Raw genomic sequence first — 13,701 nt, forward strand, 5'->3', positions numbered from 1 at the left:
GTCAGTCCTCTCCCTGTAGGTGTTCTTCCCATCCTCCATGGACAGATTTATCTTCCTCCCTGTGCCCAGCCCTGGAAGCACTCCTGTTCCTATTGAGGGAGGATTTCAATGTCCTTTGTAATCCAGGGTTTACCGTTTCGAAACTGACATGTTTGTAGACTGTTTTGATTAGAATCATAGTGTCCATATAGAATTTGACATAACCAGTTTTGCACTAGACGCCCCACAGAGCAGGTTTCAGTGTGTGAGATCTCATCAGCCCTGTAGAGCCTCTACAGACTCCTGAGGCCACACACTCTGAGTCTTCGTGGAAAACGGCTGTTGCTGGAAAATGGCCATGTACCTGGACACCAGATGAATATTTGCATACACAAAGTCCAATGTTTTGTTCTCCTTTGTCTTGCAGCTGATATAAGTGATGTTAATCAGGGTGGAGGACAAAGATATATGGTTCAAGTCTTCAGAGATTTCTGTGAAGGTGCTGGGATGTTTTAGGATTTATCTATATCACTGTCATCCCAACTCCTATCAGCAAAGAGAGCAGCTAACTTCTGAAGACTGGAGCATAAAAATCCAAGGAATGGATTTTGGATATTGCATGGATGAACTGTTGGCCATCTGTTTCTTTATGAGGGAGATAAACAGGCACAACAGGACAAGGCTGGACATGGATATGTCAGTTTTTCTCAATTCTGTCTTTGGCAAACACCATATACCATCACTATCAGGAGATTTATAAACAAAGTAAGAATTTCGCTCACATTTTATTCATAACAGTTTCCAAAAGTCAACTTTTAAGGCAAATCTTCCCCAAACCAACCAGGGATTGAACTAACTGTTACAATACCAAGGCATGAGAGACCAAAACTCTAGACAGACAATGTAGAAAACACTGGAAACATATTGCAAAAATAACACAACAGCCACACAATCTGTGGTACTGGACAAATAATTATCAAGACACAGCAGGTCCATGTGTACTTCTAAGAACATATACTTGAAGCAGTGTTTGCAACATGGATTGCAAAGGATTTGAACACCGGCCTCTTTTCTGCTCGGAGTAACATACTGGGCATTGATTTCTGGGAATATTTAAGGAGGAAACTGCTTAAAGGATCAGTCTAAATCATGGCTCCTTGCTCTCTCAGATGCTTTAATCCCTGTATGAGTCAGAGCACAGCCTGCCATCCTCAGGCGGGACGCTCCTAGCCATGCACAAGTCTTGGCTAAAGACCAGAAATGATCAAGTCTTTACCATCTTGGCCCCGGGGCTGTGAGTGTCCTGCCTGAGGAGCTCAGGCTGGGCTAAATCAGTCATCTTTTAAACCACCTCCTAAAAATACATTATAAAAGACAACCTTTTGAATGGTTTGCCAGTTTTATTCTATTGTAACTCTGTTTTTAGATCATGTCTGGGATTTTCATTGGTTATCTTATTGGTTTATTTGTCTTTACTCACTGTAAAGGACTTTGTCACCCCGTTCTGAAAGGTGTTACACAAAGCTTATTATGAGTATTATAATTATTACTATTATAAATGTTCAACACCACTGTTACTTCTGAAAGTCTGCGTGTTGTTGCTTTGTTTTCTGAAAACAAACACAAACTTTTAATCATTTCAGTCCGTCAAGCCTCCTGTGACCTCTTGTCCAGAGATGATCCGTCTTCCTGCAGACTGGTTTTGAATTCATAATCCTGTGAGACGGTTGCCCTTGTTCTTGGGGGACTTGGGTTTTCTCTCACTCTTCTCACGCAAGTCTTTGTTGTTCTGACTGGCTTTGATCTCTGCCTCCCACTGTTTCTTCACCAGAGTGTACAGCCTCATGGTGGCCTGTGCGTCTTGGACCTGGTGAACAATCGAAGAGAGAGGGGGAGATCAGGTAAAGACGCTACATGTTGTATATTTCCAATAATATTATAAGAAATTTGTTGCACTGATGCATTCTAATGCCAGCAAAAATGCAACTGTCAGTGTTACAGAGCTTGAAATATTTGAATTTTGCAACAGATTCAACAGTTACTTGTTATGCAAAAGGAAGGGAAACAATGAAATATACTGATATAAGCAGCACACAAAGGCTACATAGCGCTACTGACCATTATCATAACTGATTTGGGGGAAAAAATGACCTTTCATGAGGTATAGCTGTGTCAAAGTTTGTTAATGACAAGTGTGTGTGAAGAGGACGGATGTTGACTTACGGATGAATGTTCACCCTGTTGGACTTTCACATGGAGTATTTCTCTACAGAGGAGTTTCAGCGAGGGTCTTCCACTCTAAAAAAAGGAAAACAATTTATTATATATAGAGCTGCAACGATTAATCGATTAATCGTTTAGTTGTCAACTATTAAATTAATCGCCAACTATTTTGGTAATCGATTAATCGGTTTGAGTATTTTTTTAAGAAAAATAAGTCAAAATTCTCTGATTCCAGCTTCTTAAATGTGAATATTTTCTGGTTTCTTTACTCCTCTATGACAGTAAACTGAATATCTTTGGGTTGTGGACAAAACAAGACATTTGAGGACATCATCTTGGGCTTTGGGAAACACTGATCGACATTTTTCACCATTTTCTGACATTTTATAGACCAAACAACTCGATTAATCGAGAAAATAATCAACCTAATTATATATACAATGAGCCGGGGATGCCTAATGTGCAGTGCATGTATTTAGGGATCCTAGACATGAAAAGCTGTAATGTTTCACGAGTACCTTTACAGTCCTCTTAAAGGGTTTATACTTCTGGGTGTCACGGATTTTCTTTTTTGGATGATCTAGGAGTAAAATCTGAAAGAGAGTTAGAGTTATGGTTGGTTTACAAGTGCTGAAATGTATTTTGAAAATGACGATGGTGCCACCTCAGACATTACATTACACTCAGGCTACCTTGAAGTCATTGTGTACAGCGTGTCCAACCACTATTCTCCCTCGCAGGATCTCAGCGACCTCCCTCTGCACAGTGCGAACATTCTCCCCTGCAGCACAGAGAGGCATGAGAGAGACATGTAACTGAGACTGTAACCCAAAGGATTAATGACAACTAGTCTCCGTTTCTAACGCAGAATATTACAGGTTATTTACGACTAATTTCTTGGCTCACCGTTTTTGATGTCCTCCGGTCGGATCCCGCTGACGGCTGTCCTGTAGTCGGTCACTTTCTCTGTGGGCTTGACGTATTTGTCGTAGATGCACTTTCCAAACTGGTTCACGAGGGACACGCGCGCCACGATGCTGTCCTCTCCGTCGGGACCCACTCCCACCATCTCACAGTCCATGGCCACGGCTCTGGTGAGGCTGACAGTCACCAAGGAAAACGGGCAGAATAGAGAGGAGCTGCGGTCACTACTTTGTCATCGCATCGCCCTGCCTGAGGAGTTTAGGCTGGGAAAAAACACTGTTATCTTTTAAAGCACATGGTTTTACCCTAATTTATTTCCACTGCCTGTATCAAAAACAATGTACAACACACAAGGTAAGCTCAGCCAAGACAAGACAGCACGCCACATTTTCACCTACAGCATCATTTTGATTAAATTAGAGCTAGACTGGTGCTAATGCTACATTCATGTCATATCTGATTTCCCGTAAATACGAGGTGCCAACTAATAAAAAACTTTCACATCAGCTTCCTAGTGGTAATTACAAGCAGGACATACAGGAATTTATTGCAGAAGTGTGTCAACACTGGTGGCAAACATAGCAGCGAATCCACCAATGTCAGCAGTCCAGGTATAAAAAAAACATCGAAGTAACAGTTATATTCACAACAGTGTGTGCATGTGGTGTAACTCACCCCTCAAAAGCTTTCTCCTTGACCAGGGCGCTCTCAGTGTCCTGGGTGTGTTTCTGAATGCCCTGCTTCTTCCTCATAATGTCTGCTGCCTCGGATCCCACTGTCGCCTCGATGTCATCAGGGTCCACATCATCGAACCACAGGTCGTCTCTACAGGGGCGGAGAACAACATGAAGTTTCTTTAAACTCGATTAGAGCTGCAACGATTAATCGATTAGTTGTCAACTATTAAATTAATCGTCAACTATTTTGATAATCGATTAATCGGTTTGAGTAATTTTTTAAGAAAAATAGATCAAAATTCTCTGATTCCAGCTTCTTAAATGTGAATATTTTCTGGTTTCTTTACTCCTCTATGACAGTAAACTGAATATCTTTGGGTTGTGGACAAAACAAGACATTTGAAGACGTCATCTTGGGCTTTGGGAAACACTGATCGACATTTTTCACCATTTTCTGACATTTTATAGACCAAACAACTAATCGATAAATCGAGAAAACAATCGACAGATTAATCAACAATGAAAATAATCGTTAGTTGCAGCCCTAAACTCGATAGCAACGTGACAAGTCATGGAAAAATACTCACTCTGTGGGCTTGGTCTCTTCCACCACAGATTTCTTTTTCTTGGCTGCCTGCTCACAGTTTGACGTCTTTCCACTGTCCTTTTTCCTTTTTTGGGCTTTATGCTGTTGCGCCTCTGAGACAGCTGGACCTTTTACATTAACCTGCGTCCCACTTGGGACGACACTAGAAACAGGTTTGTCCTTCCCTGCTTTCCCAGCATCCATCTGTTTGGGACAGGCATTGTTCTTGGAAATATTTTTGGAAGATTTTTTCACGTCGTCCACTTTTTGTGAAGTGCCATTCTTGAGGTTCTGCACCACAGGCTGCTTCTTCTCTGGTGGATTGGCCTTTAGCATCTGTAAAAAAAAAAAATATGATCATGTTGAGAACCATCTCACTTCAGCACTGTAGTGATGAATGTGACTTAATCTAACACTCAGATATGACTAGGACACTTGGTAAGCTTAACAGTTAATAGATACAGCCAAAACTCTTACCGCTTGTAACGTTTTCCAGTTGGCAGAGAACTGTTGGGCATCTTTCGGAGGTAATATTTGCTCAGCTTTAGCTTTCCCTTGGTCCTTCGGTGGGAGCTTTTTCTGTTTAAATTTATCTTTTATCCAGTGTTTCTTTTTCTTTTTAGCTTTGTTGTTCTTCTCTGTCGGTGTGGCCTGTTGTGTTTTTGCTGTGGCAGAGGGAGAGTCTGCTTTCTTTACCTTCACCTTGGACATTATGGACATTTACCGAGAGATATTTTGGTTTTGAAGTTTTCTGAAGTCTGCTAATCCTCCTCAGCCACGCTGGACCATCAGCTTCCTAACAGACTTGCTAACAGCTAGGCAGCTGCCCTGCTAAAGTAACGCAACGGTCACTACTGTCTCACCGAGAAATATTACTCCTAAACAAGTTTACAATCTGCTCATACCAACGGAGAATAATGGTCCAGATATTCCTCTGAACTGCTGTTAAAGTCGCTAAATAGTACACTTGTGTGCTGCTGCCAAAGCCATGCTGAACTTGTGTACTTCCGAGATGTGTAACACCTAAATGTGTCCGGCAAAAAATACCAAACTGCAAAGTAAGACCGTCTGTTTCCAAAGCTACACGAAAGTGACGACGAAGCTGACGTGATCATCATTTTTTCTCTCACATCCACTGTAATTCATACAGTATATTTACAAATGACAGTCAAATTGTATGTTTTTGCCTTTTATTGCCCAGTGAGGAACTCATTTTCTAATAAACGTTGCAATACGGGCAGAATATTGTATCGGACGACGGTATGATTGCCGTTTAGTAAAAGGCGCCTCAGTTTAGGTTGCTTTATCTGACTCATTTCGTTTTTGGATGCTTTCTTTACATTTTGTATCTACGTAGCATATGCTTTGGTCGAAATCTTGGTAAATATTCAAAAGCTGAGCCTGAGGTTATTGTTGGTTTGATAGGAAAATACTTGCTGGTAGCTTTTCTTACGATCAGTTTAGGCTTGTTTGTATTAGCTAGACACTGCTAATCCACAGTTAGAGTATGTGACCTGGTTAAATATGATATACTTGCTACCTGAAGCTTTATTTGAGCCTTGACTAGCTGTCTTATGTCTGTTTTTATTGTGGTTTCAGGTCATGGTGGTAAACTCTCCCTCTCCTCTACCTGAGAGGGCCATCTATGGGTTTGTTCTTTTCCTTGGCTCCCAGTTCGGCTTCTGTAAGTCAAACATACTTCACTTTTCCAATGGGCCTGACAAAACAAGTTTAGGCCCCCTGTATTAGGCCATGTGTTGTCTCTGGTTATGGATGAAGAGATGAAGGAAATTCAGACTTTTGACAAATACTGGTACAGGCTTCTTTAGTGTTAAACATAACATGGCAGAGTAAGATATTTTCCAGGTGTCAGACACATATATACAGTCATTCTTCATTTATAAACACAAAAAGACAGAGTAAAATGTTTAACATTCACCAGTGATTGGCTGTGTTGATGAGGTCACTGTTAATTTATCTGTTGTTGCCTCTATCTGAAATGTTTTCATCTTTGGCAAAAACTTCCCATGTACGATCTGATAATGATATTATTGTGACATGTTCTGGGAAGCAGTTTATCTCAAATTTCTTTCTCAAAGACGACGTGTTTTCAGAAAATGTACTGAAGTGTATCTGAACAAAAATTTATTGTTTATATATCTACCTTCATAAAATACTCTACGCCTGTACTGTTAGCAAATTACAAACAAATGAGGCAGATAGTCTGGAGGTCTTCTTCTACATTTTTTTCAGTTCGTCCCTCTGTCTCTTCAGAGATAGTTGAAGTTTTACTAGCTAAAATGACTGAAATCAACTGAAAAACAAGTGAAGATTACTGAAATCAACTGAACAACAAGCAACGTTTTTTCAAAAAATACAGTGAATTCCTCAGACACATCACACTTTAACTTTATTCTTAAAAGTACACAACACCATTGGATAAAAGTGGCTGTAAGTTGGTTCAGTAACTTTTTCCAATGTATGTGTGAGGAATATGTGTGTCAGGGTATTTGCAAAGATAACCAAATTCCTAATTTCACTGTGTTTAATAAGGTGAATGAAAATAAAATATGGTTAATAAGGTGAACAAAAAAGCCTGTCTAGTATCTACCCTATCTGTAATATTATATGTGTTCAATTATAGCCTATCAACCAAACAGACCTTCCCATTCTTTCTCCACAGTTCTGTTTTGTCTGTGGGCATACATACCAGAGGAGTGGCTTCATTCAATAGGCCTCACTTACTGGCCTCAAAAGTAGGTAAAACAAGAAAACTTGCTAATCAGTCAATAATCAGTTCATTTGATTGTTAAACGGAAGTGTATGCCTCAAGAAGTATCACATTAGAAGTTTTATGATCCATTAACTGAAACCACATGACTGCAGTGAATTAGTCTCTATTCTCCTATAGATTCGGTCTTTTTTTTTTTAATGGTGATGTGTCTTCTGTATAGATATTGGGCCCTCGCTGTACCAATCTATCTGCTGGTTGCATTAACCATCTTTGTGCTGCTGCTGTTTGGAGTGAACATGAACAACACGGCGCCGCTCGACTCAGTCGACAACATCACAGGTTAGGATCCATCTGCATACCTGTTACCCGCTTTCTAGTGATGATGTTTAACATCCATAACACCACTACCACTACTATTACTGCTACTAGTACTACTACTACTATTACTACTACTGCTAAGTTACAACTATTACTGCTTCTACTACTATTACTGTTGCTAGTACTATCATATATTACTTATTACTTACTAATACTATAGTATAGTCTACTATTAATGCTGCTAATACCACTACTACTACTACTACTACTACTACTATAGCAAATTCTACTGCTGCTACTGCTACTACTACTTCTACTACTACAGCTATTACTACTACTTATACTACTACTACAGCTGTTACTACTGTAGCTACTACTACTTGGGCTACTGCTACTACTACTACTAATAATAATAATAACTACTAATAAAACTTTATTTATATAGTGCTTATCTAAAAGCCACAAATGGGCATCAAAATACTAAAAGATTGTATAAAAAATATCTAGATTAAAATTTTAAAATATATTGAAATATATTTTATAGGCTAGAATATTGAGAAATAGGATACCGTTGGCCTCAGATATCATGCCTCCTGACAAGAGAGAATGATCTCTATTGCAGATTTTGAACAGCTACAGATGAAGATTTTCTCATGCATTCCTTACAGCTAACTGAGAGCCTTCTAATCGTTCTCACCTTTGCACTCTTGAATGTTTCCCGTCTGTCACAGATGTGTACGCCAGAGGCCAGAGGACGGACGGCTGCCAGAAGGGGGGAATACCCAGACTGAAGGATGTCTCCGTTAGCGAAGTCAACAAAATGTTCTATCTGTCGCAAAAGCTATAACAAATAGGGAAAATGCAGTAGGAACTGATTTAAGTGGGATGCAGGGTATATGTGAAGCTGCTGGGGATTTGTTCGGTGCGCGTGTCACCGATCATATTGAGACACTAACCTATTTATTTTAGAGAAGGATTATGCTTAATGTATTTATTCTGGGAAGAGTTATGCACTGTACAGCCACAGTCTTCTACTGAGGAGCGCCACTGGAACAATTTGGGGGGTTGAGTGCCTTGAGCACCCAGCAGGTGCAGGAAGTCAGAGAGTTGGCTGCTGATCAAACACACTGCACAGAGAAAAGACAGCTGTACCTAATGAAGTATTATAATTTAATTAAGCCACTTAATTATCATTGCTCAGACCCTATATTTATAAAGCGGAGGTGTGAGCCATCTAAGATCATTCTCAAATAATAATATAAACTTTATGTTGCTCTTATCTTAAAAAAAAGAAAAGGCATACGTAAATATAAGGGACTAGTAAAATGTATTAAAAAAGGAGATGAAAACTGGGAAACTCATTCAAATGGAAAAGTGGTTTAAAAAAAAAAAAAAACTATAAGAAGGAACACTATTAAAAGTGTCCAAAATCAAAAACATTCCCTAAAAGCAAGTCTATAATTGTGTGTTTTAAGAAGTGACTTAAAAGATGACACTGAATTAGCTCAGTTGACTGTTCTTTGTGCAGTGAAAATGTGACACACGTCTCTTATGCAGAGTGATGAGTCATGAGTATTTGGAGAACAACACAGTTTTGATATTAGGTTGAATGTGAAGTAATATTATGACATTAAGGTACACACTTTAAGTTTCACATTGAGGATATTTTCAGCCATATCAAAACAACAAATTGTCAAAACAGCCCATTTTGTACTTTGGGTGGCAAAAGTATTGCACACATGAAGATTATATTCAATAAAGCATATATTTTTCGTATGTAGTCATGTTAATATGCAGTGATTAGACTTTTGATATATATTTTTCAGGTTGTATTTCCAGCTGTTTGCACCTTGTTTTAGCCCCACAATTAAGACCCTGGAGATTCTCTTAAATACTAATGCACATTTCTATTTTCACTCTTTTAACTTTTAGTTGCAACACATTTATACAAACAACTTTTGGCTAATGTCATTTGCAAGTCTGATGGGCGTTTTCTCCTCTTAAGTCAGGGTTCCCATTGGTCATGCAGTTTCTGGAATACCATTTAACATTAAGTTGAGAGATTTGATTTCTCTGGGAAAGTCAGTAAATATCAAGCAATTTTACAAATTGAACTTTACAGGAATAGACCAGAATGTAATTTCCAATTTGTTTCACACATTATTGCATTTCTGTACTGAAAAACAACATTAACAAACCATAACATAATATTATTTCAGAATAACATATTAGGCCAATTTCAACACAAATGATGACAAATGTGTAAAAACTATAACGAAGTGTATTAAAAGAAGGGCGAAAGAGGAAGTCATGTAGGCCTTTTGCTTTACAGCTTTCTTAGGCCTATTCTTCCCTAAATAAAGATGTCTCACTTTTAAAACTGGACAGGAGTAGAGTTGTAATACATTTGCATTTGTGAAAATCGTGTTTCCCAAGTATTTTCCGGGGTTTGTGCAAATTTACAGTGACAGAATAAATGATTTGTGGTCTCTATATCCTTGTTACATTTATTCGTTTTTTTAATGTGTTTATTTGTCGTTTTGGTTTGATAAAGTAAATGTAGCCTATGTTATATATTCCTGATTCATAGCTACTCCTGTCCAGTTGGTGGCGGTAGTTCTTTGCCAACCGCCGTAAAAATGAAAAGAAGAAGGTGGGTTTGTTTTGTTTTTTGGGTGAAGAACGTGTTGCCATCGCTTCCTTGCATCCAAGAGGGTTCGCGCGCTCTTCTGTAGCCTATTGAAATATAATTCAGTACGCACGCGATGGCTTTTGCGCCCCCGGTTTGGTTTGCTGTCCTGGATGAGCTCGTGGGGGATGGCGGGGCGGACGGGTCATCTCCGATGAGCTGTTTCGACGATTTCGACGACGAAGCTTTGTTCAAGACGTTTCATCTCACGAGACCTTGTATCAGCTTCATCGCAGACAACGTCGAGCTCAGCATGAGGAAACACGCGAAAAGAAAATCGGGTCTGTCTGCGGACGCGATGGTCATGATCGCACTGAACTATTACGCACAGGGCGCCTCCTCGGTCGCGGTCCAGGAAAAACTCGGGATCAACTACTCAGACTGTCCCGAGGTCATCTGCACGATCTCGAAAGTTGTCGCAAGCATGGCCGATCAGTTCATCTCATTCCCGGGGACTCGGTGCGCCAGAGCCAACGTTGCCTACAAAACAGAGAAGCTGTGCGGGATCCAGAGGGTGCTGGGCGTCGTCGCTGCCGCCCACTTCAAGATCAGAGCGTCTCCCTACGAGAGGGACACTTTCCGGTCTTTTCTCAACACCCTGGGCTACACATCAGTCATGACCCAGATCATATGCGACTCGGACGGCAACATATTGAGTGCTGAAATGTGTTCCGTGGGCAGCACGCCTGAACAGGAGATGTGGGAGTCGTCTTTCAAAGGAAGGGAGATGGAGGGAGAAGTGTATGGGCGGTACTGGGTTGTTGGTGAGTTAAGAGCTGAAAGAATAATTTAAAGCATACTATTCAAAGTGGGAGTTTCTTACTAATGCAGTAGACCATCTGCATACTGGTGTCCCATTGATGGGTTGTCGTAACTTACCTCATACCCTTCACACACTGTCTCTCTGCACTTGCCAGTTCAAGAGTACCTGGCTGCAGATAAAATGGCGGACAAGGAGGCAGACATCTTGGACCTCCGCAGTTGACAGGAAATCACGTGACCTCAGCAGCGGAAGTTGGTTGTCTTCGTTTTTCGATGTGTTACGCTGGCTCTAATTAACAGAAAATAAGACTTCCGGTTTGGGCGTTTAGCCTTCAAAATAAAAGCGCAATATTTTAAACGTATGAAAACTTTGTTTTAAACCAATGACTTTGAATTTAATCGTCAAATTCAATAAGTGAGCACCCATATTAATGTTTGATGTCAAAATAATAACGAAAAAATGCCATAATATGTGTCATAACTATAAACACTGCATATATTAACACTTATATTCTGACTAAATTGGCCACTGTACAGTTTACCTTTTAATGTAACTGCACAAGTTCTATGTCAAAACACTCCTGCAAACCTGTACTTTCACTACACACTAACATTTAGGCCCAAGTGGTTTAAGAAAAGTCATGACAGGCCCTCAAAGTCAGTAGTCTGTCAGTAGTCAAAGTCAGTGTAGGCTGTAATACTACACTGACATTTGTAGAATAAAGTATCTAAGACACAGTGTCAAGGGGCAATGTCTCATAGTTGCATGTGCTAGATAAGCATGCAAATTTATCATCAAATTTATTTATTCACCAATTTCTTAAACAATGTGGATAATAGGCTATGCCTAACTGGAAGACCCTGTGAGCTACTGATGAAAGACAGTGACCCTCAGCACTTTTATTGCATCGTTTATTGTCAAAATCAAAATTAAAACAGTCTTCCTCTGGCCGTGGTGACCTCCGCTTAGTACTGGGTTCCTTGGGCCTCCAGGATTTTGATGGTAATCTGAAAAACAGTTAGCAAATGATCCAATCATTCCTTGTGCTGTCCTAGATAGTGCACTTTTTTTCCAGAGGGGTAAAAGATTGACCACACCAATCCTATAATAACACAAGCTGGTTTCCCAGACAGCTATTAAGCTAGGTCCTACACTACAGGTTAGTTGTGGTAATAGCCAGGGTATCCATTTTAAACTCATTAAACGCAATGACAATGTCAGGATTAATTTACACAAATGTTTTAAAAAGTGCTTACAGGACCTGCAATAACCACTTGGCATTTTCAAATTTATTTTTTCCATATCAGTATACCTACGTTCGCTGGACTCTTTGATATATTAAAGTTTGATAGACAACATTGAATAAAACCTTAGAAAGGCCAACAGACTTTTAAAAGATTCTTAATAGACTCTGTGTCTTACCGCTGTAAAGTCGGTAAGTTGTGGCAGCCTTTTCTGCCACAAGTGGACTATGCACATGCCCAATGCAGTGGGTTACCTAAAAACGACACGAAGAAGACCAACTTCCGCTGCTGAGGTCACGTGATTTCCTGTCAACTGCGGAGGTCCAACATGTCTGCCTCCGTGTCCGCCATTTTGTCTGCAGCCAGGTCCTTCTCTGCCAGTTTGGACAGATTAACAGTGGGAGGTGGAGGAATGCTCTAAGCACTAAGGCTGCAACTAACGATTATTTTCATTATCGATTAATCTTGGTTTATTTCGATTCATCATTTAGTCTATAAAATGTCAAAAATAACGGCAAATGCCCAATCACAGGTTACCAGAGTCCAAAGTCTTAAAATGGCTTACTTAGTTTGACCAGCAGCCAAATAAAACCCCAAAATATTAATTTTATAATCATGTGAAATCGAGAAAAGCAAGCGAATTTTGCCATTTGTTAAACTGTAATCTGAAAATGTTTGGTATTTGTACTTGACAAGTGACTAAAACGATAATTAATTTCTGTCGATCGACTAATCAATTTATCAATTAACTGTTTCAGCACTACTAAGCACATTGCACTGTGGGGAAGATTAAGAAGAAGAAAAAGATGTCCTCTTCATGCACCTAATCCATTATGTCTGTTACTTTGAATACAATCTGTCAGCCTGGAAAGCTATTTTACGTTGGGTTTTTTTACGACTATGCCACAATACAGTATCTTTGTTTAATGCTTTTGTTTCTGTCTTTGGTTTTCCATGCTGTATTAATTTCAGTCTCCCCTTTACCCCTTGTAGGTGGGAGAGGCTACAACTTGAGCGAACACGTCTTGACTGCTGTATCCCAACCGGCCAACGAGAAGGAGGTCTCCTTCAACGAGGCCCACGCCAAGATCCACGCCGTCATGCGGACGACGCTCGGCTCCATCAAGAGGCGTTTCAAGTGCTTGATGCAACTGGGTTTTGCACAAGAAAACTCACTGGAAAAAAAGGCAGACATTATCAAGGCGTGTTGTGTCCTACACAACATCGCGAAGAAGTTCTCGGTCCCCGCCCCGCCTGTGGCCGGTAAAATCGAGCCGTTACATCCAAGCAAGCGGCATCAGATGCCGGTAGTAGAGATCAAGCCTGATGCACTGAGAGCCAGAGAGGAACTCATCAATAGGTTCTATGCTGCTTCCAGTAGCCAAGATCCAGTCATTGCGAGTAATACTGTGGAGGATGTGTGAGGAGAGTTGGGGGGGGGGCTGTTTGTCTCACTTCCTTTCAGTCTCTTTAGACAGGGACCAAGCAGAGAGAGCACAGACAAAGCAACAGATGAAGGGCAAAAGTTGGAACTGACATGTAATGATATCAACACAGTTTTTCA

The 13,701-nt window shown here is 40.2% G+C and overlaps 3 protein-coding genes across 4 annotated transcripts; 2 read left to right on the forward strand and 1 right to left on the reverse strand.

The window, feature by feature from the left end:
• Positions 1–745: 745 nt before the first annotated feature.
• rexo4 (REX4 homolog, 3'-5' exonuclease) lies at positions 746–5,396 on the reverse strand. Its single transcript, XM_071519432.1, has 8 exons — positions 4,867–5,396; positions 4,391–4,725; positions 3,802–3,951; positions 3,109–3,302; positions 2,895–2,983; positions 2,721–2,795; positions 2,203–2,277; positions 746–1,846 (listed from the first exon to the last, which is right to left on the reverse strand). The coding sequence occupies exons 1-8, from the start codon at positions 5,107–5,109 to the stop codon at positions 1,688–1,690; spliced, it is 1,320 nt and encodes a 439-aa protein (XP_071375533.1). The 5' UTR covers positions 5,110–5,396; the 3' UTR covers positions 746–1,687.
• Positions 1,742–9,956, forward strand: pigp (phosphatidylinositol glycan anchor biosynthesis, class P). 2 transcript variants are annotated; one of them, XM_071519434.1, is made up of 5 exons: positions 1,742–1,765; positions 5,989–6,073; positions 7,073–7,145; positions 7,344–7,462; positions 8,173–9,956. In XM_071519434.1, exons 2-5 carry the CDS (start codon positions 5,992–5,994, stop codon positions 8,286–8,288), a joined length of 390 nt encoding a protein of 129 aa, XP_071375535.1. In that variant the 5' UTR covers positions 1,742–1,765; positions 5,989–5,991; the 3' UTR covers positions 8,289–9,956. The 2 variants fall into 2 exon arrangements, with proteins under 2 accessions (XP_071375535.1, XP_071375534.1); XM_071519433.1 differs by lacking the exon at positions 1,742–1,765 and adding an exon at positions 5,631–5,769.
• Positions 9,957–10,167: 211 nt separating this feature from the next.
• LOC139644076 (putative nuclease HARBI1) lies at positions 10,168–13,576 on the forward strand. The gene is made up of 2 exons (XM_071519459.1): positions 10,168–10,894; positions 13,131–13,576. The coding sequence occupies exons 1-2, from the start codon at positions 10,207–10,209 to the stop codon at positions 13,559–13,561; spliced, it is 1,119 nt and encodes a 372-aa protein (XP_071375560.1). The 5' UTR covers positions 10,168–10,206; the 3' UTR covers positions 13,562–13,576.
• The last annotated feature ends 125 nt before the right edge of the window (positions 13,577–13,701 follow it).

Source organism: Centroberyx affinis, unplaced genomic scaffold (genome assembly GCF_046629955.1).
Source record: "Centroberyx affinis isolate AG114_WGS23_722 - 3 ecotype Tasmania unplaced genomic scaffold, CSIRO-AGI_Caff_v1 ptg000697l_1, whole genome shotgun sequence".
Taxonomy (NCBI): Eukaryota; Metazoa; Chordata; class Actinopteri; order Beryciformes; family Berycidae; genus Centroberyx; species Centroberyx affinis.

Coding starts and splice junctions, on each gene's coding strand:
- LOC139644076 (XM_071519459.1), top strand. CDS start 10,207: ATGGCTTTTGCGCCCCCGGTTTGGTTTGCTGTCCTGGATGAGCTCGTG. Junction 10,895..13,130: donor TGGGCGGTACTGGGTTGTTG/GTGAGTTAAGAG, acceptor TACCCCTTGTAG/GTGGGAGAGGCTACAACTTG.
- rexo4 (XM_071519432.1), bottom strand. CDS start 5,109: ATGTCCATAATGTCCAAGGTGAAGGTAAAGAAAGCAGACTCTCCCTCT. Junction 3,303..3,801: donor AAGGAGAAAGCTTTTGAGGG/GTGAGTTACACC, acceptor GGTGACTGTCAG/CCTCACCAGAGCCGTGGCCA. Junction 2,796..2,894: donor CTGTACACAATGACTTCAAG/GTAGCCTGAGTG, acceptor ACTCTCTTTCAG/ATTTTACTCCTAGATCATCC.
- pigp (XM_071519434.1), top strand. CDS start 5,992: ATGGTGGTAAACTCTCCCTCTCCTCTACCTGAGAGGGCCATCTATGGG. Junction 7,146..7,343: donor CTCACTTACTGGCCTCAAAA/GTAGGTAAAACA, acceptor TCTTCTGTATAG/ATATTGGGCCCTCGCTGTAC. Junction 7,463..8,172: donor CTCAGTCGACAACATCACAG/GTTAGGATCCAT, acceptor CGTCTGTCACAG/ATGTGTACGCCAGAGGCCAG.